Raw genomic sequence first — 24756 nt, 5'->3', positions numbered from 1 at the left:
ATGAGCCACTGCGCCCGGCCTATACAATGTATTTTAAAACTCTATGAATCCAAACAATGTGGTGATTAACCCCATGATAAAATTATTTTAAAGGAAAAGTAGTACAGTGTATTCCATAGTTTCTCATAGGTCCCAAAAGAGGTGTGTGCTAAAACTCAGTATAAAATGAGATTCTCATACAAATAGGAAAAGTCCAAATTGAAATGGTGAAAACTTGTGTCTTACATGTGTACAAAAAATTTTCAGCTGTTTTTCAGTTTTTAAATACATACAGAAACCTAAACTAATGACCTTCTAGAAAGCCATTCCAACTGGGCTAATTTGAAGGAATAGATTAGATTCATCTCTTAATTAGTAGCTTCCATTTCTAAAAATAACAAAAAATTGCGATAAAGCCCTTTAAAGACATTTTGTTCTCCTATGTAGGTTAGACATCTCAGGATAATCTTGCTACCAATAATTTACCTTGCAAAACTTCTTGTTATAGACTGTACAAAGGTAAACTTAAGTCTAACTTAGGTCGAATAATCACAGCTTAAGAATACAAACATCCTATGTTGTTTTATACATAGAAAATGGTGTCATTACATACTCATAAGTATCACTAAGTGTTATGGTTTAAAAATATCAAGCCACTGCTACAAATAGCTATTTCCTCAGAGAAAACTGAGAAATAAGAGCTTTCTTGATAACTTGTTTTCTTCATAAACAAGACTCTCCCTTATCTCTTCACTTAACTACTTCATTAAAATTGTCTCTTGTCTTAGAAATTTTAAGACGAGAATCCTTTCAGAATAGATTTTTGCTTGTTCTCAGTGGTATAAGAGAAAATGTTGAAAACTATCAGAAGGCATTAATGAAAACTATTCCTATATGTTCACAATCACCTTTAACATTTTTTTTTTAATGAAATGATGATGTTGGCACTTAAATGAGGTCTACCCCGCAAGAAAAAGATTGAAACAAGATCAAAACAAACCTGGATTCTGTTTTAGTGAGTGGTATACTTAGTGTACATTAGCTAATTTAAAAGAGAAAAGTAAAAGCTAAATTAAGTTTTCTCCCAAATGGCACAGACAACCAATGACCCTGACTCACCTTACCTTATGGAAGAGTGCTCCTTCTCGTGATATGTGGATTGCCTAATAACCATTGTGCACATACAGCATCGTGGGGAGGGGGCTCAGAGCGCGCCCAGACTGCAGAGCAAAAAGGGCTTCTTAACCTAAAAACAAAATAATAATCATAGGGAAATTCCTTAAAATAATAAAGAATCACAGCTGCCTGCAGTCTACCCTTCGGTGAACTTGTGAACTTAAATTTCTGTACTTTTACAACAAATCTATGGAGCAGACAAAGAACTCAGGTCAATTCTTAGAGAAAACAGTCTTGAGTTATATATGTTCATCTCTAATAAATATGATTTAGTTTTAAGATTTTTTTCTCCCCAAATGAAGTTTTTTGAAAAAGAATAAATACAGAAAATAATAAATCACAGATTTGGAATTTAGATGCAAGTATAAATTCTTCTTTTTCCTTTATTGAGAATATACTTTCAGACTTGTTTAATTTGAATCACTTTTTAACTGACACCATTAGTCACCTGCTCTTTCTAAACAGGACTAAAATGAGAATATCTGTGCATTCAACACAGCAGGTAGCCAGGGTCAAAATGTAATCTATGACAACTAAAAAGAGACTGTGTCTTTAAATGCTGGTTCTTCATACGCCCTAAAGGCATCGGGTCAATCATTTTGAAATTATTGTTCCTTTACGCATACACCAAACTGGATAAAACATTAACAACACTCTTGCTGACTTCCCCACATGAATTCTGAAAAAACACTACAACTAAAAGAAAAGGGATCTTTCTGCATATCAATTAAATCCCATCTCTGTAAATTCCATTAAGGGTTAAGGACACATGCAAGGTGACTTCCATACATCACACCAGAATCACTGTAGGAATTACGTATTGGGAGAACTACCACCCTATCCCCTGGTAGTGGGAATGCTAACCCCTCCATCACTTAAACCTTCAGACAAGGAAAGGCTAGGCCACCTGGCGAACTGACATGCTGCCGTACTAAAAAGTTGTAGGTACTGCTGATTACACACCAAAATTTTCAACCAATCCAAATTAGCATAGTCTACTTCTACTTTTTCTTCTTTTTGCATCTTATTTTTCCTTGTCAAACTTCTTCAAGGGAAGCAAAGACTTTGCTAACTTGCACTTGGAAATAAAATTTGATTTAAAACTCTACCTATTATTTCTAAATAAATGCAGTAGACATGATCCAAACTTCTACAAGGCAAGCTGTAAAACATGCAGAATGATCCTTACAAAAATGGCGGATTCTAAGACTGAGACAGGAGATACACAAGATGAGCCTAGAGCATCTTACAGTGCTAGAAAGGAGGGAAGTGCTTAAAGAAAAACACAATGATGGGGTGGGTATGTCAAAGGGATATGGGAAACAACTGAAAGAGCTCTCAATGGCCAAAGATGGAACAATCTGAGCAACAAAAATACTTAAAGTAGTATTGGATTATAACCCAAAGTATAAAATAAATATCAATTAAGTCCTTATTAATATGAATAATGGACTGAATAAAGGGGGGAGAAACAAATCTTTTGTTCAGAATTCCAAATAATTTGTGTAGATAGTTCCTTCTCAAGGAGGTGATAAACATACAGGTTAATGTAAGATGTTAATAGAAAAAACTGGGTTTGGAGTTATGTGGGAACTCTATGCTATCTGCATAATTTTTCCGTAAATCTTAAACTAAAGTTTATTTAAAAAATGCAAACCAATGTCTCCAATTATGAGCTTCATGCATTTTCACAAATGAACATGATGTGATCATTTTCCACAGAGCTACTTCTACATTTTAAGAATTAACTTCACTGGGCACCTTACTTCTAACTGTGTCCTCAGCACTCCCTGCCTCTCTAGAGAAGTGGAAATGATCCTATAAAATAAAGGAATATACCAAAGGAGGTAATTTTCTAAATAACGTATATTCAATGTAAGTTGTCTTAAATTAATGATAACTTGTGGACTCAGGAACTACTGATATTCTGAGCATGCAATCTGTAGAAATTCCATTTTAGTTTTAACAGTCAGGAAAAAAAAAAAAAACATACAAACAAGGAAGAGTTTCTTTTCCACTCTACATGGGGATCAAAAGAAAACAATCAAAACAATCTAAGCTTCCAAACTTTTCTTCTGTTGGCCATATTAGAAGCCACAAATTTAGAAATTAAAATACATTACCACCCAATTTCCATATAGATGCCAAGTGAACTTCATTTCATTAAAATCAAGACTTCTTGCTTCACATAGTTAGAAGAAAAAGTCTATACTGATAAAATAGAGTGAAGAATAAACACAAAACAAGATGTTTAAGACCTGTCCAAAATGATATAACCTTCACCAAATTTGACATTTCCTCAATTTCCTTTGGTGTAAATGATTAGACATTAATGGCTTTTTACATATTATTTTCACTAAAAGTCCACATATTTTTTGATTAAGTAATACAAATTAGAAACGTGCTTTTTGATTTCACATAAACTAGGAACAAGATATTGGTTTGCTACTCAAAAAAAGAAATGAGCATTTCTTTGCAAAGTAAACAAAGATACATGCTGGTAAGGAAATAAAATCAACTCCAAGGACATTGGCTCTGAGAAAAAAAATCTACTAATGGTTCACAAAACTTAAGAGGGAAGATGGATGCAGAAATACTACAAAGCCCAACCAAAACGTATAAAATGGCTGAAATGCATGTTGACCAGCTCTACTTGTATGTCAAGAATCTGGAACCCAAAATAAAGTAGAATTGTTATTTTAGTGTCACTCAACATAGCATAGTGTTTATGTTCCAAAAACAAATCAGAGTATTCGTCTTTCCTCCAAATTACTGCCTCTGTACAACATAAGGATTTATTATCATGCACAACTTATCTATGACTCACATAAGTTTAAACAGAAAAACCAATAATTTTCATGAAGTGTATATGAGGCAATAGAGAAAATTTTAAGATTCACTTATCCAGACCCAACTCAAAGTTTAAATCACAAGTATTATAAATGATAAAGTCTTGTTAATATTATCATATTAAGTTATGTCTGTCAATATCATCTTAGCAGTTTGCTACCAGTGCCGAGAAAGTTTGCAAGAAAGGAGACAATGATTCTACTTAAGGAGTATATTCAGTTGAGAATGAAATGAAAGGCTGAAAGTCAGGTATTAGATATGCTAATATAAACTGTATCTGGCTTTAAACTTTTTAGGGATGGTGCATACTTCTATGTTACCAACATAGAATATTTTGTGATCAAAAATAAAGAGATACTGTGTGTGTCAATAGTATCAAATAATTGGTGTAAGGAATATAAGTATCGGCTATGACGTACAAAGATGCATCACTGAATACCTTCAATTACAATCAATTATTCTATGTGAGAATATGTATTTAGTTACCAAATAAATCAGATTTTTTTTTTTTCCAAAACCACACGACTGGTAATAGAATTAACACAAAGTTAACTGCCAGGTTGAAAAATATAAACTACCTAACTGGCCATGTTGGTAAATATTGAACTGAGAGAGACTCACTCCCTGACCAGGAATTGAACCCAGGCTGCAGGGGTGAAAACACAGAATTTTAACCATTAGGCCACAAAGTGAATTCCATGTTGGTAAATAAATACCCAAATTAAATATTTTAAATATTTGGCATAACCTAAACCAAATACTTTCAATCGTGCTAATATTAGAAACATTAACAGCTCCTGACAATTTATATATATTCCCTAATCTTAGAAAAACCATTAAAACATGAAAAGATCCATGAAATACTATTTAAGCAATGAGAAGGAACTGGCTGGGAACCAGGAGAAAGCAGTGTCCTCTATTTACCTTACATGCTTGACTAGCCACATACCCCCTCCCTTATCATCTCACGTGCAAACACCCCTCAAAAACAAAAACATCCTAGGGGTTAAATTTAAAGCAGAAAAAATATTTGATCAAGAGATTTGAATAGAAAATACATTGTACTTTATTTTGATCTTTAAAACATACTTCAAATATTTTAGCATTTTTTAAAAAGTTCTAAAGTAATCATTAGGGATCTCTCTGGTGAATTCCACACTTAAATAATAAATATTAGCCTTTAACTTTATAGATTTCTGCATAAATTTTACTGAAATGAAGTGGTCAATTACCTTAATTCCCTACATATAAATACAAAGGCTGCCCTAAATTTTCACCATGGAGCAATAATTGGTAGATACTGATTCTAAATCCCATTCGATAGACTCTCTCCCTTTGGCATCCAGTTCCAGGTCTCATCTCAAGAATATGTAAACCCTCTGATCCCCTTAAAAGCATCTTTAGCTATGTTTTGAGAATATAATCAGTAAAGATATCAATTTCTTTTTGTGGAAGACAGAAAGTCCAGTGGAACAGAGTAAATAAAAAATCTTAACTTCTGCTACTTTAAGTACTGCTTTGTACCAAAAATTCCATAAATAATGTGAGATATGAAAATAACTGAGACTAACAAGTCACTTTATACTCTTGCTATGGAATGTTAGAAAAGTCATTGATTTGAATAATTTTGGATTTAACTTTTTTACTTTCCATGTTCATATCCCCTCTTTAGGAATTACATTAATCTCCTAAACTTACCTTTAGTGCATTTCCAGAGGCAGCAACAAAATATAGGAGCAGAAATGCGACCCACGAATAAGATGCTTAAATTTCAATCTAGCAAATTCTCTGTAAAGGTTTTGAAATGAGAAATCTTATCTATGAAGAGTACCAAAATTAAGCCCCAGCTATCTAAACACACCAAAAGTTTCCTTTGTATTTAAATTCTTAAGACTCAAATAATTAACAAGAAACTGTGTAAATTTTTAAAAGTTCTTCTGCAAAACCTGAGGTGTAACAAATATTATTTATATTTTTATAAGTTTCAGAGCCCGTCTACATTTCTCTCTCTCTCTCTCTCTCTCTCTCTCTCTCTCTCTCTCTCACACACACACACACACACACACACACACACATGCGTGAGCGCCTAAAGAGTTAATTATACGTAAGTGCTTCAGGGGAGCTAACATTGCCTTCATGCCATGCACACTATTAAGGTATACACATCCACTTCTTACTAGGAAATAAAATCAATTTATTTTCTGAAATTCACAAATGTCAAACCATTAATTTACCTTTCCCCACCAAACCACTGTCAGTTAGGTAACTCAAAAGATTTTCTGAGGCAGGTAGAGGAAAGGTGATGAGAAAGAGTAAGGGGGGAAGCATTAAATTGTGGTTTAATTAAAAAGCAAAGTCATTGAGAATTAACAAGCAATTAACAAGGAATTGACGAATTCCTATGAGAGTAAGGAAGGCGAGGGAGCTACAAAAAAGGTCTCAAGGCCTCAGAGCAGAATAAATGGCACAGTGTACCGAAAGATAACACAAAACACAGAAATACACTGCACAGAGAGAAAGGAGAAAAATATATTTCTGGGGTAGAGAAGTTATTAAAATATTAAGGATCAGGAATGGGCAGTGTTTTTGTTTCGCTAGGAAACTGGGGGCTCGGAAAGGGTGCATTCCCAGGCAACCACCCTGAAAATAAAGCACTGATTAATGAGGTAGGGGCCAAGAATAAACAATGGGGGAGGGGAGGGCTGGCTTATTACCTTTATAGAGGATGCTGGTCAGAGGCACTGTGTTTGCTGCTTCTCTGGTGGGTGGGCAGACCCGTTCCAGCTTTCCTGTCTCCAGCCAGCTCAAACCTAGAAACAGAAACCAGTGAGTGGTGTAGTGCCTCAGGGGCGAGGAGGGGGCTCAAGGAAGGGGGAGCTAAAGAAGGGGCTGGAGAAGTGGCAAGAGCAGGCAGTAAAGGAGCAGAGATTCTCCTCCCTGCTACCCTCCCAGCCCGTCCCCTTCCCCTCGGGGAAGGTAACTGACTTTACCTGTCTCCTCAGCTGCTGTTTCTCTTCCTCCTTTCAGCCTCTTCCACACTCACCAACTTCTCCATTGAAGAAACACCCCAGACAGGGCCGGACCTGGGTGTTCCTGATCCTCCTCGGTGCCTCACGGCCCCAGCACAGAGAGCATCCAGACAGCCGAGCAGGCGGGAGGTGGAGGTCCCGGCCGCCGGGCAGCCTCTGGGCAGGGGTGCAGAGAGGAAGTCCCGGCTCTGGTTGTGGGGGGGCAGTCCCGGTCCAGGAGCTCGAAGCAGGGGGCTGCCGCGTTCCGGGCCAGAGGCTTCCAGCTACAGAGGGACCCAGGAGGTCTCGGGACAGCTAGGTCCCAGGTCATACAGGGTCCGAAGTGCCAGCTGTGGGGTCTACGGCCAGGGGGCTTGCGGGATGCACTTTGCACTGGGCCACCCCCGCCCCCTCCCTCCAGCACTTTGGGGTCACTGGGATGGGACCAAGCCTTCAGCAACCAATCAGCGACCGCAGTGCAGCCTGAGCCTGGAGCCGTAAACCAGGTCCGGGGTGGGTGGGGGTGGGAGATGGGGGTGACTTGGTTGGCTGGTTGCTTCCTTCTCTCCTCCTTACCCCCAGCACCCCCCACCCTCTGCGTGCCGTAAAGCTGCCTCTGCATTCGCGACAATTAGAGGAGGCGTGCCGATCGGGGCTGGAACTCGTCTCCGATTGGTCTCACTCACTTCCCCCTCGGCTTCCCCGCGGTGCCTTCCGAGGCTCCGCCCCTGGCAAAGAGACTCGAAGCGGTTGCTAAGAGACACTGTACGCGAACGGGGCCTCTACGCATGCGGGAGGAGGAGCCAGCGTGTACTCTCCGTGAACTACGGTGGCCCGGAGAGGGCAGGTGTTTCCTGGAATGGCTGTGTGGAGGCTGTGACCGGAGCTGGATCCTAGGCAGGTAACCGGAAACGGCAGCTGAGCTCGACGGTGAGGGAGGCGTGAATGCAACAGTCTGAGGGGCTGATCTGGGTCTTACGGTTTGGGAGGTGGCAGTCTCCAGGAAGCGAAGAGGGGAGCGCCCTGTCGCGCTGCGCCTCCTCAGTCCTCCTCAGACGCGAGTACCCGGTCCTTGGAATGTCTGTCGGTCCCTGAGATACCGTTAGCTATCAGGCTGGGAATGCCTGGCTTTACGTGGAAGAGAGGACTCTCATTGGGATGTGATGCTGGTTCAAGGCTTTTCTTACAAGGATAGGGACCCTTACGGATTCCTGGGCGTGAAGGGAAAGGGAGAGTGGGAAACATTAGAGATGGACTAATCAAGACATATTTATTAAGCACATTTATTCATTTAGCAAGTGGTTACTGGCTACTTTTAGTCGTTGGGGAGACAACAGTGAACAAGATAGTCATTCAAGGGAGACAGACAAACGCAAAATTATCAGATAGGAATATGTTATGTGAAGATCAGACAAAATAGTGGGATCGAGTTTGACTGGGATGTGGTGGGCTATTTTAGATAGGTAGTGCTATGGTTTGAATATTTTTTCCCTTCAAAACTCATGTTAAAACTTATTCCCCAATGTGGCAGTATTGAAAGATGGGGCTTTTAAAAGGTTGCCGAATCATGAGGGGTCTGCCTTCGTGAAAGTATTAATTCATTCATGGATTAATGGGGTAACGGGTCATCGGGTTATCATGGGAGTAGAACTGGTGGTTTTATAAGAAGAGGAAGAGAAACCCGATATAGCACTTGAACACATTCAGCCCCTTGCAACGCTTCCTCCAACCAGGAAGAAGGCCCTCACCAGTTGTGGCCCTTCAACCTTGCATTTAGCCTCCAAAGCTATAAGAAATAAATTCCTTTTCTTTATAAATCACTCAGTTTTAGGAATTCTGTTATAAGCAACAGAAAATGGACTACGACAGGTAGTCAGTAAAGGTCTCTGAAGAAGTGACATTTGAGCAGCGATCCGAATGACAAAAAGTTAACCATTCCAAGATCTGGGGAAGAATTTTCCAGGCAGAGAGAATCAAAAGTGCAAAGCCTCTTATGCTGGAATAAGATTTGCTTACAGGAACTGCAAGAAAGGCCAGTCTAGCTGAAGCAGAGTAGGGGGGATAATGATCAGTAATGAGAATGGGTGTTAGGGCACAGAGGTAAGAAGACCTCAAGAGTCAGATCTTGAAGGGCCTGCTAAGCCATGTTTAGGGGTTTGGACTTTATCTTGAGGAAAGTAGAGGGATTTTTCAGAAGGAAGTGGGTATAGGATGGGCCAACATATCACCACTTAGGAAGGAATCTGTTGCAGCTGTCAAGGGTAGGAGTGCAGTAGTGGCAGTGAGGATAGAATCAGCTATTTTATTTTTATTCCATTATACTCAACAATCATTTTATAGTTTCAGATTTTTGAATTTCCCTTTTTACTTGAAGTAGATAGCTGAATTATAACTAGAAACCAGTTATGTTTAGCACTATTAAATGGTATTAAATTTTACTAGCGTTTGATCTTTCAACTCTACCATGATTGCTCCATTATTTTCTTAGTAGTGAGACTCCAATGTAAATAAATTTAAAGTGGTATATCTTAGTACTGTTAAATGAAACTTATAGGAGGCCATTGTTTTAGACTAAGGTTCTGCACTAGGCTCAACAGACCATACCAAATCAGAATGAAGCCACTGGTGCCAGGTGCCATGTAATCAAATTAAACTTTGAAATAGGCCTGTTTTCTAAAATACAGGAGATTCTCTGCAAAGAATTAGAAGGGACTCAGTTTACCTGAGCCAGCATGATCAGGAAGTCTCACCTCTGTTTTAACCCTGTAAGGAAAGTAACTTTGAAATGACCAATCTGCTTTTCTCTCTTTTCTCTTCTTTAGCTCTTGTCTGCCTATAAATCCCACATCCTCTATAGGCTCAGTAGGAGCACCTTTTCTAGATCTTTAGATGAGATGTTGCCCAATACATGAATTGCTAATAAAAGGCAGTTAGATCTTTAAACTAAATTGTTAAAATTTTTTTTAGCAGTGCAAATATGATTTATAAGTTCAATTTTATAACATTTACTAATTATAGAATCTGGCAGTTTTGAACTCTAAAAAGAAGGAACGGGAGAAAAAGAAATGAACAAATATGTAAATAGTTATGGAGAACATGTTCAGTCTTCAGCAGCTTCAGCACCCATGCAGCTCGAAGTGTGTGTGCTAAATGCTGGCTCAATGGAGAGATGAAGATCTAAAAACTTCTTGGTGAGGAGCCTGGTAACTGAGTTGTCTCCTGATTCTCAGCTCTTCCACATTTCTGGCCATTTGTTTTCACTTAAAATCCTGTGTGCAAGTTACAACAATGTTTCAAATGATTGAAAGATATAATTATGTCATAACCAAGGAACATCATATTGAGAATTTCACAGAATGTGCTGTTAGATAATTCTAAATTACTTTATTGAATTGGTGCTATCAAATTTGCTAATTTCTGTATTACAACTTGTCATTGATTTAAAAGCAATTTAGATTGAAGAATGTTTTTAACAAGTTAATATTGATTGGGTTTTAACAGACATACTTCATTTCCCATTCACTTAGGTAATATCAAATTCACAAAAATGGAAGCACTAATCTTACAACATATAAGTGAAGTAATTTAGAATAAATATTTATGAAGTTTAATTCATAAAATCCTGACTCAACCAGAATTGAGTTTATTCCTTGAGTAGAAAAAGACTTTATCATTGGAAAAATGCCCAAGCCCTGCTGCAACAATTCTGATTCAGCTGGTCTCCAGGGAGTCCAGTGCTCAGAGATTTTCCTAGTGTTCCAGTGATTTCAGTGTGTGACCAAGGTCAAGGACCACTGCCCAGAAGGCTGTGTCCTGGCCCTTAAAGCACTTGGTGGTGGAGAAAATGAGCAGTTTATGCTCTAGTTGAAAGTAGGTACTGTTCTGGAACTGCAGGGGGGGGTCTGGGGACCTGGGTGTAGTAAAGAAAGCCACCATAAGCACAGATGCATCACAGTGGACCCCATCCTATGCCGTGTAGCCTAACTTAGTTCAGCTGTACTAGCCCCACTAGGCAATGGGGCTGGGTAAAGAAACTGTACATTAGACCTTGGTCCCACTGTCCCAGCAAAAATGATGCTGAAAGAAAGGAAACTGGCAGCTTTTAAGTGCCTTGTAGCTCCTATCCTGTAATTTAAGGGATTTTTTTCTTTGAGAGTAGTTTTAATTTGCACTCTGCCACAACAATTTTAAGATGTGACTTCAATGTGTCTTGCTTCTATTGAGCACATTGTCGGATGTATAGTACAGTAAAGAATGAATGAGGTCAGAACTCAATTCCTGCTATGGATACTATATTACCGTATAATTTTTTGACATGAAATTTTTATTGTAAATTTAAAATTCAGAAGTTAAAAATTACATGGCATTTTTATAATTTTTTGAGATCAGACAATACTAAAATAAACTTAGGGACTGATTTTAGGATTCTTTTAGTCATATACACTACTAAATGTATCTTCAGCCAGGAATATAGTCAACAAATACAAGTACCTACCTACTGTGTATCAGGCACTGTTCTAGGAGCTGGAGAAGAAGGGATGAACCAAGCAGACAACTCTTAATGAAGTTTACATTCTAGCTCAGGAGATATACACAAATCGTTGCACAAATCATTAACATTCAGTAAGACAGAGCACTGGTGCTGGCAGACTGAGAATGCCACAGGAGGAGGACCTAGCCTTGCCAGAGGTATCGCATTTAAGCTTGAAACAAAAGGAAAGGTGGGTGGAAGAGCTTTCTCAGCAGAAGGAACAGTATTGTATCAAGGCCCAAAGGCAGAAAGAAACCTTTTCAACGTTAATAAATAAAGGAGTATTAGCATCCTTCTACTTGAGTTGTATAAATGTTTTTACCATATAAGCCATGTGGGTTTTTTGCAAATCTTTAAGTATGTGATACTTTCTGAGGTAGATAGGTAGGTAACCTTATTTAATCAACTGAAAACCAAGTCTTATCTGTATGCACAGAATTCAGGAGTTCAGTAAAATCTATAGACATTCCCTAAACTCTACCCTGTCACTGGTGGTGGGTTTTTTTGTTGTTGTTGTAGGGGCAGGGGTGGGGGCAGGGGGAGAATGGAAAAGGGCAGGGCATGGACTGGTAAAGGGGAGTGACTAAAGAAAACCTTTCAATGAAACATTTCATTCTGAAGCACCACTTAAAACAAAATCATATTTTAGCAGCTAAGGTTAGAAGAGTTTTATTTTCCATATTGGTACACTGGAGGTTTTCCATTTTTCAAAAAATGCTTAGCATTAACACAATATGATCTAACCCTAAGGAGCTCAGATTCCTCATCAGTAAAACTGAGTAGACTGGTCAGTTCTCAAAGTGTAATCCCTGGTTCAATTCGTGGGCCTTCCCCAAACCTACTGAATCAGAAAATCTGGGATTAGGCCCAGTCATCTGTGTTCTAACAAGCCTTCTAGGGAATTTTGATGCTACAGTTTGAGAACTACTGGTCTAAAGCATCTCTGAGATTTCTTCTAATACTAAAATTCTAAATTCTAATGTCCAACATTAATCTGTGCTATGTAAAAAAAAAAAAAAATCTGCCTTCGGAGTAGTCAAATAATAGAGTTATTTGGGAAAGATATAGGTGGATATTTTCTATTGATCAGGTTTATGTTAAATGCTACAATCCCTGTATCATTCCAGGCTTCTAAAAACAAAACTACTTCATTATTTGTCTAAAACCAATAATGGCTCTTCTCGAGTCTGTCTAGCAGCTTTGCATTTGCTGATACCCGCATCTTGCCCAGCTGGTACGGTCTCAGTCAGGTTGCCAGGTTGTTCAGATGAATGTGCCCTCTTGCGTTTGCACTGGAATTTCCCATCTTTGAGACCATGCCTTGCCCCCCTTTCAAAGGCCCAATATCCATTACTTGGTTCCTACTAAATTCCTTACCAAGAATCTGGTAAACAATGTTTTGCTCCCACCCCCTTAAATAACAGAACAGGGGGCTGTCTTTCTCAAAATAAGCCATGTTCATTCATTTTTTAAAAAACAACTTTATACCGTATATAGAAGTACAAAGGAAGAAACACGCAGGGCAGGCAATGGAGTTATTACGGAGACAATTGCAGTTAATTTAACCCTGTTAGCATCCTGTGAGCTGAGTACCATTATTATGTCCCTTGAACATAGAAGGAGACTGAATCTTAGAGGGTAGCTTGCCCCTGTGGTGACTGATGTGGTAGAGCCATTTGACTGCAGATCCTAGGCTCTTACCAGTATACCACTTTGACAGAAAAACAGTTTTAAGCATTGTTTTACCAGTAACTTGATTACCAGGCTTTTCCTTCATGCTTTAAAAAAGAAAATCTGGGCCTGTATCAAGAGTCCTGTGACAATAGTTTAATAGGAGGATTTACACAGGAATAAAAGTTTTAGGTGTTCCCAGTATCTTAGCAGGAACCTGGAGGAAACTTGTTAGAAATACAAATTATTGGGCCCCACCCCAGAATTATCTTACCTAAAACTCCTAAGATAGGGTCTTGCAGTCTGCTTTTACAAACCTTTCAAGTGATTCTCATGCAGGCCAAAGTTTGAGAACCATTGTTTTGAGGAAATCAGCAAGAGATAGTGCATCACCCCTTTAGGCCTGAAGCTAAGGAGAGCCCCACGGTTCCTGGAACTTGAAGAGCAGCCTTTCTCCCCTCCAACCCAGGGTTCCTGTTGGAGCCTGTTGGGCCACTGAGAAGGGTGATGAGTGGATCTAACAGGACCAAGGGAAGATACCCAGCACACGGCATGCTGTTTGGAAGATAGCTGCCCTCCTTCTTTTAAAAGGGAGGGAGGTGCTCTTGAAGAGTCTAAGCAGACCCATTTTATTTTTTCTGGCAAAGTTTAATGCTATCTTGACTGGAGGAGGGACCCAGAATCATGGAAGACTGGCTTTGTTTAGAGTGCCTCAATTTCTGCTTCAAATATCACAGCATCTTCATTAATGGAGTAAAATAGCCTTAGGCTACAATCGGATTCAAATTTATTGAATTAGGCTAAAGCCCGCTATTGAGTTTCCCCACCTACTAGCAAACTGTAGTAGCCAATTCATATAAAGAAAAGTAGTAATTTTTTTTACTTTTGATAATATTCACCATGAAAATAGATGTTTTTCTGTATTCTGAATTTAAACATAGAGGTTTTCTAAAGAAAACGTCCTAAAAGTGATGCCGAGATTTTTTTTTCGACATAAAAACAGGAGTTAAATTACTAGGAGCTCGTTGTTTGGTAAGTTTGAAATTAAGTGATGGGAGATTATTTTCTAATGAATAGACTACATTTAGAAGTTCTACCTATTTCAAGTAGGTGCAGTGGCATGTGCTTGTAGTCCCAGCTACACAGGAGGCTGAGGCAGGAGGATATGTTTTCATTTACATTTTAATTGATATTAATGAAATCCTATAGATACTAATGCTAGGAATCAAAAGATGGTCTATAGCTGAAATTATTATTTTTTCAATTAAACTTTTTATTTTGACATCACTATAGATTCACAAGCAGTGAATAATAACAAAAAAGAAGGAATACAAAGAGACACTGTATGGCCTTTCCCCATTTTTCTCCAGTGGTATAACATCTTGCAAAACTGTAGTAAAATATCACAGCCAGTTTATTGGCATCAGTATAATCCATCAGCCTTATTCAGATTTCTCATTTTTCTTTTATTCACTTATATGTGCATATATTTAGTTCTGTACAACTTTATTATATATGTAGATTAGTGGGTCCACCACCGGTTCTGTCATCAGAATGGTATCTCTCATAATCCTACCCACTGAGTGGGAGGGGCCTCCCTAACAGCTGGCAACCACTCATCTGTTCTCCATTCTTTAATTTTGTCATTTCAAGAATGGAATCATACAGTGCGCAGCCTTCTGGGATTGCCTGTTTTCCCTCAATGTAATTCCCTTGAGAGTGATCAAAGTTGTTGCATCTATCAATGGTTGTTTCCTTTTTATAGTTGAGTAGTACTCTATTGTATGGATGTACCAGTTTGTTTAACCATTCACTCATTGAAGGACATCATTTACAGGTCTCTGGGTGACTAAGTCTTCATTTTTCTGAAATAAGTGCCTCAAGTGTGCAGTTGCTGGGTCACATGGTAGTTGCATATTTAGTTTTTTAAGACATTGCCAGACTCTGTTCCAGAGTAGCCATGCCATTTTATATTCCCACCAGCAATGTAAGAAGGATCTAGTTTCTCAGCATCCTCACCAGCAGTGGGTGTCTGTCACTGATTTTTAACTATTCTGATAGCGGTATTTCATTGTAGTTTTAATTTGCATTTTCCTAATGGCTAATGTGGTTAAACATCTTTTCATGTGCTTGTTTGCCATCTCTGTATCCTTTTCAGTGAAATGTCTGTTCATATCTCTGGTCCATTATCTAATTGAATTTTTTTTTAATGTTGAGTTTTGAGAGGTCTTTGTATATTCTAGTTACTAGCCCTTTGTCACATATGTGCTTTGCAAATATTTTCTCTCGGTCTATAGCCTGTCTTCTCATCCTCTTAGTAGGGTTTTTTGCAGAGGAAAAGATTTTACTTTTGTTGAGGTTCAGTTTATCAATTTTTACTTTTACGGATTGTGATTTTGGGGCCCAATCTAAGAACTCTTTGCCTAGCCTTAGCTCCTTAAGATTTTTCCTACTTTTTTAAAAAATGTTTAATTTTAAGTTTTACATCCCATGACCCATTTGGGGTTAATTTTTATAAAAGATTGGAATTATTTTAGAGGAAATAAAATCTAGGTCTTAGCCCTCATATTCATAGTGCTTTTGATGATGAACTATTGAGCTGATACCCAAGTAGGAACAGTGGATGGTTTGGCTTTTCACGAAGAGGTGCTGGGTTTGGTGTACCTACTAAGAGTACAGTAGGCCCTCCATATCCCTGGGTTCCACATCTGTGGATTCCACTAACCCCAGATCAAAAATACTTGGGGAAAAAATAATTACATCTGTACTGAATATGTATAGACTTTTTTGGTCGTTATTCCCTAAACAATCTAGTATAACTATTTACATAGCATTTACATTGTAGAATATTAACTATTATAAGTAATCTACAGTTAATTTAAAGTGTACAACAGGATGTGGATAAGTTATATGCAAATACTACCCCATTTTATATATGGGACTTGAGCACCTGTGGATTTAGCTATCCTCGGTGAGTCCTGGAACCACTCCCACAAGATACTTAGGGATAACTGTACTGTCATTGACAGCAACACTACCAGTGACATTGATCCCAGAGAATCTCATCATCATTAACAAGGTCAAAGACCCAAGAAGGACTGATTACCATGCTGGCCTTTTGATTCTGGAGCTTATATGAAACTACTGTCAGCCGTCTGTATCTGCAGGGTGCATCCATGGATTCAACCAACTTTAGATCAAAAATATTCAGAAACAAAAGCAATAAAAAAAATACAGTAATAAATTACACAAAATTTTAAAAACAATACAGTGTAACAACTATTTACATAGTATTTACATTGTATTAAGTATAAGTAATCTAGAGGTGATTTAAAGTATACAGGAGGATGTGCATAGGTAATACACAAATACTGTACCATTTTATATCAGATACTTAAAGCATCCATGGATTTTGGTATCCCCAGCAGGTCTTGGAACCAATCCCCCCCAGATTCTGGCTGTAATTTAATATAAAAAGTCAGTCAAATTGGGTGTCCTGATTAACATTTCAACCTTTAGTTGCTGAGCATCTTTTGAAAAAATTAATCTTGGTTTGCATTGGGAAATTTGCATAGCGATTGACCTTCTTGATTTTAGATTTTGTGCCGTATGTGAAAGTGATTCAGAGGACTGGTATTCTCTTTTATAGTGTCAAAGATGAGGCTGTGTGAGTTACTATTAGTACTTAGTCTTAGTTTGTTTGAGCTCCTCTATTCAACCATTGTCCTGGAGCTTTTGCAACACCAGAGGAAGTTTAAGGATTGCGTCAGCAGAATGGCAAAGGGTACAGGCTCTGGAATTAGACTTTCTGGCTTCAAATCCTGACTCTGTCACTTACCTAGCTCTCTGACTCAACCTTTCTGTGCCTTATCTGTAAAATTTCCTTATCTGTAAAATGGGTATAATAAATAAATACCCACCTCATAAAGTTATTGTGGAACTCACTTAGAAGAAATTCACTTAAACAGTGTCTGGTACATAGTAGGCATTCAGTGAAGTTTAACAATTATTATTCCTAACACATCAATTTTATATGAAGATAGGTGGGAAATATATTTTTACATTAAGACACATATGGTTCTATTGGGGCATAGAATGCAAAATTCAAGTAGTTTATAGTACTTAAAAAATATGAGAGATTTCGGATAAATTTTATGCTTGTAATGGGTACCCCTTAGGCCACCTGGTGTGGGTGTTCACACTTCTCTGCCAAGAAGCTTTTTCTGAATACACTAAGAGAAGTGCTGCACTTTCACTTAACCCTATGAGACCTCTCCAATTATTTGTTTCCTTTCCAGGCTAGACAAATCCTGAGCACCCTTCCCCGGACACTTGTCTCTTAAAAGCTTGTAGTCTGGGCCGGGCGCGGTGGCTCACGCCTGTAATCCTAGCACTCTGGGAGGCTGAGGCAGGCGGATTGTTTGAGCTCAGGAGTTCGAGACCAGCCTGAGCAAGAGCGAGACCCCGTCTCTACTAAAAAAATAGAAAGAAATTATCTGGACAACTAAAAATATATAGAAAAAATTAGCCGGGCATGGTGGCGCATGCCTGTAGTCCCAGCTACTCGGGAGGCTGAGACAGAAGGATTGCTTGAGCCCAGGAGTTTGAGGTTGCTGTGAGCTAGGCTAATGCCACGGCACTCACTCTAGCCAGGGCAACAGAGTGAGACTCTGTCTCAAAAAAAAAAAAAAAAAGCTTGTAGTCTGAAGAATACCTTCCTCCAGGCTAGTGTGGTCAGTTAAATCCCTTCGTTTGTTTTTTTAAGGATTTGTCCTTTCCTTGTAATACCACAATTGCTTTTTTAAAAAAACAAGCTGCAGTTTTCAATCAATTCTCAGGAGGGTACCCACAGACATTTATTTAAAAGACTGTATAATTAAGAAAAGTTTATGCTTGGTCACTATAGAAACAACCTAGCACCTATTGTCTTCATTCTTTTGTTACCCGCCTGGCCCCTAGGCATTTGTGACCTGTGGTGTTATGATGTATATGTTTTGATTTCCATCCTGGAGTCCACCCTTTCAGCTTCTGGAAGCCTGTTATTTCCTAAATGACTAGAACAATACGATTATCTTTTGTTAATATATTTGGTCTTTTGTGCTGGGTTCCTAAACTGGCTTCAGAACAGCTTCAGAGCATTAAAAGTAAAAGACAGTCTTGTTATTTATAACACACCCTGTCCACACACCTGAGTTTATGCTAATGAGGCAATTTTTGGAAAAATCTGGGTGGCCACTGGATGGGGGCTTGGCTGCCAGGGGAACAAGCTCTGTGCTCAGAGGGTTGAAACTTTCAGCCTAGGGCAGCCCCAGCCCCCAGGGAGGGGAGAGGGACTGAAGGTTGAGTTGACCAGCAATTTCATCAATTGTGCTTAAGTAACGAAGCTTCCATAAAAACCTGAAAGGATGGGGTTTGGAGAGCTTCCCGATAGCTGAGCACATGGAGGTTGATGGAGAGTGGTGTCCCCGGAGAGGCCAGGGAAGCCCTGCACCTCTTCCCAATACGTCATCCTATGTATCTCTCTATCTGTATCCTTTGCAATATCCTTTATTAAACTGGTAAATGTGTTTCCCTGTTTCCTGTGAGTTACTGTAGCAGATTAGTCAAACCCAAGGAGGGGATCGTGAGAACCTCGTTTTATAGCCAGTTGGCTATAAAGTAAAACAACCTGGGGCTTGCAATTAATGTAGTAAGGGAGGCTCAGTCCTGTAGGACTGAGTCTTTAATCTATGTGATCTGATGCTATCTGCAGGTAGATAATGTTGAATTGAATTGGAGGACCACCCAGCTGGTGTCCTATGCAGAACTGATTGCTTGCTTGCTGGTGGGGAGAAATCCCCACACATCTGGTATCAAGTATTTGTAAGAGCACAGTGAAAGAAACTGAGTTTTGTTTCTTCCATTCATGACCCCAGTGCTTTTGTTTTTTCCTCTGTCTGTAAAGGGTCATTTTGAATCTGTATTTCTTAACATACAGTTTACAACCTTTCAGTCTAATTTCTCACCAACACTCTTATCAAAGAACCTGGGTCCCACTGTGAGTGAAACTAGACCATTTTCCCCCTGAAATATTTATACTGGCATTCACTTTAGTTGGTGTGCTGAAACGATCAAACCATATGAAATTGCCTGTTTTGTAGGCTGAAAATGGTCAAGTAGCAATTTCATTTTCATTTGTGGTGAAAATTTAAGGACTTAATGACCCACAGGAATATTATTAGAAGTATTTTGATTGCTATAGCATTGAAATAAAAATAATTCATTTGTTGCTGTAATTTTTAATAAATAGAGTTGAGCATATGATATTAGTTAAAACCTAAAATATGCTATTTTTGGAGTTTTTTTGAGAAGAAATGTTATAACTAAAATATAAAGTAAAATAAGTATGGTGGAATGAGACTTTGAAGTAGACCGTGAAGACTAATTTCTGATGTGTGACAGATAAAATATAGCAGGCAGTTAAGGACATTGATTTTATCCAGGCTATTGCAAGAGAGACAATGTTCACCAATGGGAGAGCTCTCAAAGAGGGAGAAAAGGTAGAGTTTTATAAAACAAGGGAGTCACTGAGGAAGGGTGGGAATAGATACCCTCTGGGAATTATGGACATTAAGTTGGTCCTTTCTGCTTAGCCCTTTCTTGAAACAAAAAAGAGTATGCTGCATCATAACCATCCCTGCTTTCTGGGAGGACAGGGCTCGGTTAAAGTGTAACACTGTCAGATGGAACAAGGTTACAATGTTTATGTTAATAAAGTAGTATGCACACCACAGTTTGAAAATAGGATTTAGATTAAACTTACCAAAAGTTTTATTCGTAACTTTAAATTAAAATCTATAGATTTCTTAATATTTATTTCTCCACTAAAGGACTAAAACAGGGAAGCTTTGTCTTGTGGGGTAAGCAACAATTGAAATCCTTAGAAGCTAAATAAGGGGAAGAAGTCAGAGGTTAAAGACCAAGGCTAAGTTAGTGGGACATATTGTAGAAGTGAGACCCATTATAAGTAACAGCCCTCTGAAGCCTTCTCCTGTGAGGAAGGAGGGGCACTTATAAATTGGTTGGGGAAGAGAAGTCTGTGGGTTTTTTAAGGACAGATTTCAAGAGGACAAATCATGACCAATCTAAAATGACCAGGTACAAAGATTTTACTTAGCTCAGTAATTAATAAGGGAATCAGTCGCAACCCGTTTAAAGGAACAGTAAGAAAACCATCAATCTGTATGGAGTGGAAGAATGTTAAAATGAATTTACAAATGGAGGCAAAATTGGCTTTCCCCACCAGGGGAGGGGTGCCTGTCCACCAGACAATTATTCACATATTCGTAGACAAGAATTATTTGCATTGCCATCTGTTATCTACAGTTTACAGGTGAAAATTAGCCAAAAGGCAATGAAAGGAGCAAAGCCTCCCTCTTCCCCAAGGTCACATAATTCAGTAATCTTTTTTGCTTACGTCAAAGTCTTCAATTTTTCCTTTCTATAACTTTATAATAACTACATGCTTCTTCTGATACCGATCCATCCATTGATTACCCATATTCTCTGCTTTAAAAGCCAAGTCTGACCCTAAATGTCCTGTCCCTTTGCCCCACCCTTCTTAGTCTTCCTCATAAGAGAGGTGTCCAGAACAACCGGGATATCTAAATTTGCATCCAGCTACAAGTATAGTTGCGCTTGTTTGGATTGTTTTTGCTTAACATCTTGTCTTTTTCTTGAGAAGGTGTTTTTTAAATTTTTATTTAATGTTATAGGCGATAACCATTATCATATAATTTTTAAGTTGGACTTTAATCAGCAATACCCATAATATAGTTTGACCATATTGCAATCTAACTTTAACGTTGTATCTATGTATTAGAAGTGAAAGTTAATGAACTTTGAGTTAGCCCAGAGGTTCTCTACTGGAGCACCTTTGGCCTACAGGGGACATTTGACAGTGTATGCAGACACTTTTGATTGTCAAAATCTGGCAGGTGAGGAGAGGAGGGCTTTGGGCCTCTAAAGAGTGTAGAGATCAGGAATGCAGCTAAACATTCTAAAGTACACAAGACAGCTCCCCCATTGCTGAGTTGTCTGGCTCCAAATGTTAATAATGCCAAGCTTGAGAAACCCTGACAGCCCATTAAAAAATGTTAGAGGAAAGTTGAAGTTTCTGCTGGGATAAAACTAAAAATAATTTTGTGTTCTAAAATCTATATGGAAAGCATACATTTCATTGTTATGGTCTTAAAATAATGCTCTTATTATAATTTTCCATTTTAGAAATTAAACAGTCAGCATTTCTTTTAACTTGAGAACCAGTTATTAAGTGGAAACAGTTGCCTTTCCCTTGTAATAAGTGTATAGCACTTGGAATTTTTAAATTACTTTTCCTATTTTAGGTTTCGCTGAAGAAACATCTTGGAGATTCATTGCACTTCTAAGATTTACTATTTACAACTTGGACTTGTCGACCTTCTTAAAGATACATTTTGGAAATCAAAATGAAAGCTTTCTATGAAGTTTTAGAACAATTATATAAGAAGGTACTTCTTGGAGCTACACTTGAAAATGACAGCCATCATTACATCTTTTATCTCAACCCAGCATTTTCAGATCAAGATTGCTCTACAACCACCTCCTTAGAATGGACAAACACCTTTGGCATCCAGGACAAGCATCAGCTATCCTCTGTCAAGGTGGCTCCCATTTCTGTAGCACCTGTGCGTTTGAAGAGCACCTCTCAGATGGATGTTGCCAGAGAAGTAAAGCTCCTTCAGTTAACAGTGATGGAAGTGATGATAACCAGGATATTGTCTGTTGAAACTGAGTTCCATGCAAAGGAGAAATACAGAGATATAATTAAAATTCTTTTAGAATCGGCTGAAGTGGATACTAAATTAGTAAGGCATTTGTTGGTTTTTTATTTAAAAGATCTAGGTATTTGAAATAAAAGTTTAAAAAACATTCATAATATGTAAATGTATTTGTTGTCCTGTAGATCTCTATGTTTCAAAATTTGGATAAATTGTTATCTCACATGGCTGCAAAGTGCCTTGCATTGCTTCTGTATTTCCAATTGAAAGAAAAGGTAAGATAAGTAATCAAATTATGTTATTATTTCTCTTACAGTTTCTTTAAAATTATTCTTTGTCATTTGAGTTTATCCTTCAAATATTTGTGTTAATAAAATGTTTGCTCACGTAACGTATGTAAATCTACAAAAATTTAAGATTAGTCTTAAATATACTGTAAATCATAATAAATCAGATTCTTAACATGAGAGGTGAGTATCACATCAGAGAGTGCATTACTTTCTTCAGATTCTCAAAGGATTAGGTAGACCTCTCCCCAGAAAAAGGTTTAGGAACCCCTACTTGAGAACAAGCCCATTTTCACAGGTTTAATATAAACTCTGAGAATAGTCCCTAGCACAATGAAAAACAATGAAAAGAAATTCAGAATCAGGTGTTTCTCCTATCTTTGAATTAGTTAATAAATCTAAGCATCTGCTGACTATCCAGCTATAACCACTTTCTTAAAATAACATTTTTCTGAATATAAAAACCGATATTCATAGAGGAAAACTTGAATGTGAGATAAAACATAAACAACAAAGTAAAAAGTGCACATCAGTCCCCCACAGAGAGGTAACACTGCTAATATTTTCATGTTTCCTTTTAATCTTTTATTTCTATGGCATATCGGATTTCTTAACAATGTTAGAGTATCTCGGTGCCTTCTTGTTTTACCATGTTTATACTTTTTTGGGCAAATGAGTAAACAGTGTTAGTGTATATAACAGGTAATTTGTAACAGTAAAGAAAATATTGTATTATAACTGCTACCTTTCTTATTTTCTTTCTTGTAGATAATATTAAGCAATTCCTGGATTACTTTTTGCCAAAAAAATCTTTCTGAATACTCTGAGAGTGATAAAGTAATATACTGCCTCTGGACTCATACAGCTGTAATAAAAGAAATCTTTAAAGATACATGTTCACAAAAAGCAGGTATAGATTACATTGACCCATAAACTATTGTCTCTCCCAGGATCATTATGTTTATAATGAAGAATAAATTTATTTTAAAACATATGATCATTCTTAAAGTATGAAAAACTGATTCTCTCCCCATATTTCTTTGTTGAGGATAATCTTTTATAAAAGAAAAACAATAAAAGGAAAAAAATAAAAGCTTTTCATTATTATATATTTCTTGCATAGTTTGCTGTTGATATTTGTAAAATGAATTTTAACTGTGGTTATTAGCTGTTAATCTGCATATCCTCATTTGTTAATGTCAGAGGTGAACATTACAAATCTAATTTTTCATCTTGTAAAGTGATATTTATAATGAATTGTAAAATTGTGTTTTAAGAAACCTTCATTTTTCCTGTTATTTATAATTACTATTTTTATAATTGCAGAAATTCTAAAGCAGTTCCTGACTCCTTTTGAAACTATTTTTGAAGTGTTTTACAATTCCTTATTTTCTCAGCATTTTGAAAACTGCCAGGATACTTCTAAAATAATAAACTGCTTGATGTGTTTTCTGGAATTGCTTGAGCTTCTTGTGGCCTCCAGAATCTACCTGAAGTTACATTTCACTTGCCAGAGGATTTTATTTTTGAAACCATCCTGTGTGCTGGAAGTTATTACCTGGCCTGTTCAGACTTTTGTCAAAAGGAAGGTCATCATATTTATCAAAAAGTGCCTTCTCCATAAAGTGGGCGAAGACCTCTTTTGTGGACCTGTACCTGCCTCAATGCCATCAGACTGTCATTTAGAGATGGACATGTTGGCTTTAGCTAATGCAGTTTTACAAGCTGTGAATTTGGGGTTGTTGAAGACATTGTCTGTTCATGGAAAACCTTCCTTCTTTGGAGGTGATGAAATTCAGCCTGGATGTGAACATATCTCTGATCCAGATCATGTGATCCTTAGAGCAGTGAGCTTAGTTATAATGAAAGCCTTAGAGATCAAGTTTCAAAATTGCATCTCAGCAAATGAAATGAAAGGTAATTCTCCAAACCCCCTTTTTATGCAAAGTAATGTATAACTATTTACTTTAGTATAATAATTCATAATTATCAAATCTCAGCACTGGGCATGGTGGCTCACGCCTGTAATACTAGCACTCCGGAAGGCTGAGACGGGAGGATTACTCAAGGTCAGGAGTTCAAGACCAGCTTGAGCAAGAGTGAGACCCCGTCTCTACTAAAATAGAAGGAAATTATCTGGACAACTAAAAATACATAGAAAAAAAATCAGCCGGGCATGGTGGCATATGCCTGTAGTTCCAGCTACTTGGGAGGCTGAAGCAGAAGGATTGCTTGAGCCCAGGAGTTTGAGGTTGCTGTGAGCTAGCCTGATGCCACAGCACCCTAGCTCAGGCAACAGAGCAAGACTCTGTCTCAAAAGCCTGTAGTTCCAGCTACTTGGGAGGCTGAGGCAGAAGGATTGCTTGAGCCCAGGAGTTTGAGGTTGCTGTGAGCTAGGCTGATGCCACAGCACCCTAGCTCAGGCAACAGAGTGACACTCTGTCTTAAAAAAAAAA

The 24756-nt window shown here is 38.0% G+C and overlaps 2 protein-coding genes across 2 annotated transcripts in view; one reads left to right on the top strand and one right to left on the bottom strand.

Annotated features, from left to right (window-relative positions):
* The window catches only part of ASB7 (ankyrin repeat and SOCS box containing 7), a 40542-nt gene extending 33054 nt beyond the window's left edge, over nt 1–7488 (bottom strand). The window contains exons 1-3 of the mRNA XM_012642719.1: nt 6996–7488; nt 6720–6815; nt 1104–1225 (exon numbers count right to left, since the gene is read on the bottom strand). The gene's annotated coding sequence lies outside the window, so the exon portion shown is untranslated. The remainder of the gene's footprint in view (nt 1–1103; nt 1226–6719; nt 6816–6995) is intronic.
* Nucleotides 7489–7793: 305 nt separating this feature from the next.
* Nucleotides 7794–24756, top strand: part of LINS (lines homolog (Drosophila)) — a 20994-nt gene continuing 4031 nt past the window's right edge. The window contains exons 1-5 of the mRNA XM_012642718.1: nt 7794–7910; nt 21600–22100; nt 22199–22288; nt 23069–23210; nt 23627–24217. Of these exons, the coding sequence (XP_012498172.1) occupies nt 21702–22100; nt 22199–22288; nt 23069–23210; nt 23627–24217 (1222 nt within the window). The 5' untranslated portion in view covers nt 7794–7910; nt 21600–21701. The remainder of the gene's footprint in view (nt 7911–21599; nt 22101–22198; nt 22289–23068; nt 23211–23626; nt 24218–24756) is intronic.

This window comes from Propithecus coquereli, unplaced genomic scaffold (genome assembly GCF_000956105.1).
Source record: "Propithecus coquereli isolate 6110/MARCELLA unplaced genomic scaffold, Pcoq_1.0 Scaffold184, whole genome shotgun sequence".
NCBI classification, from domain to species: domain Eukaryota; kingdom Metazoa; phylum Chordata; class Mammalia; order Primates; family Indriidae; genus Propithecus; species Propithecus coquereli.
This window is presented reverse-complemented; position numbering and strand designations above follow the sequence as displayed.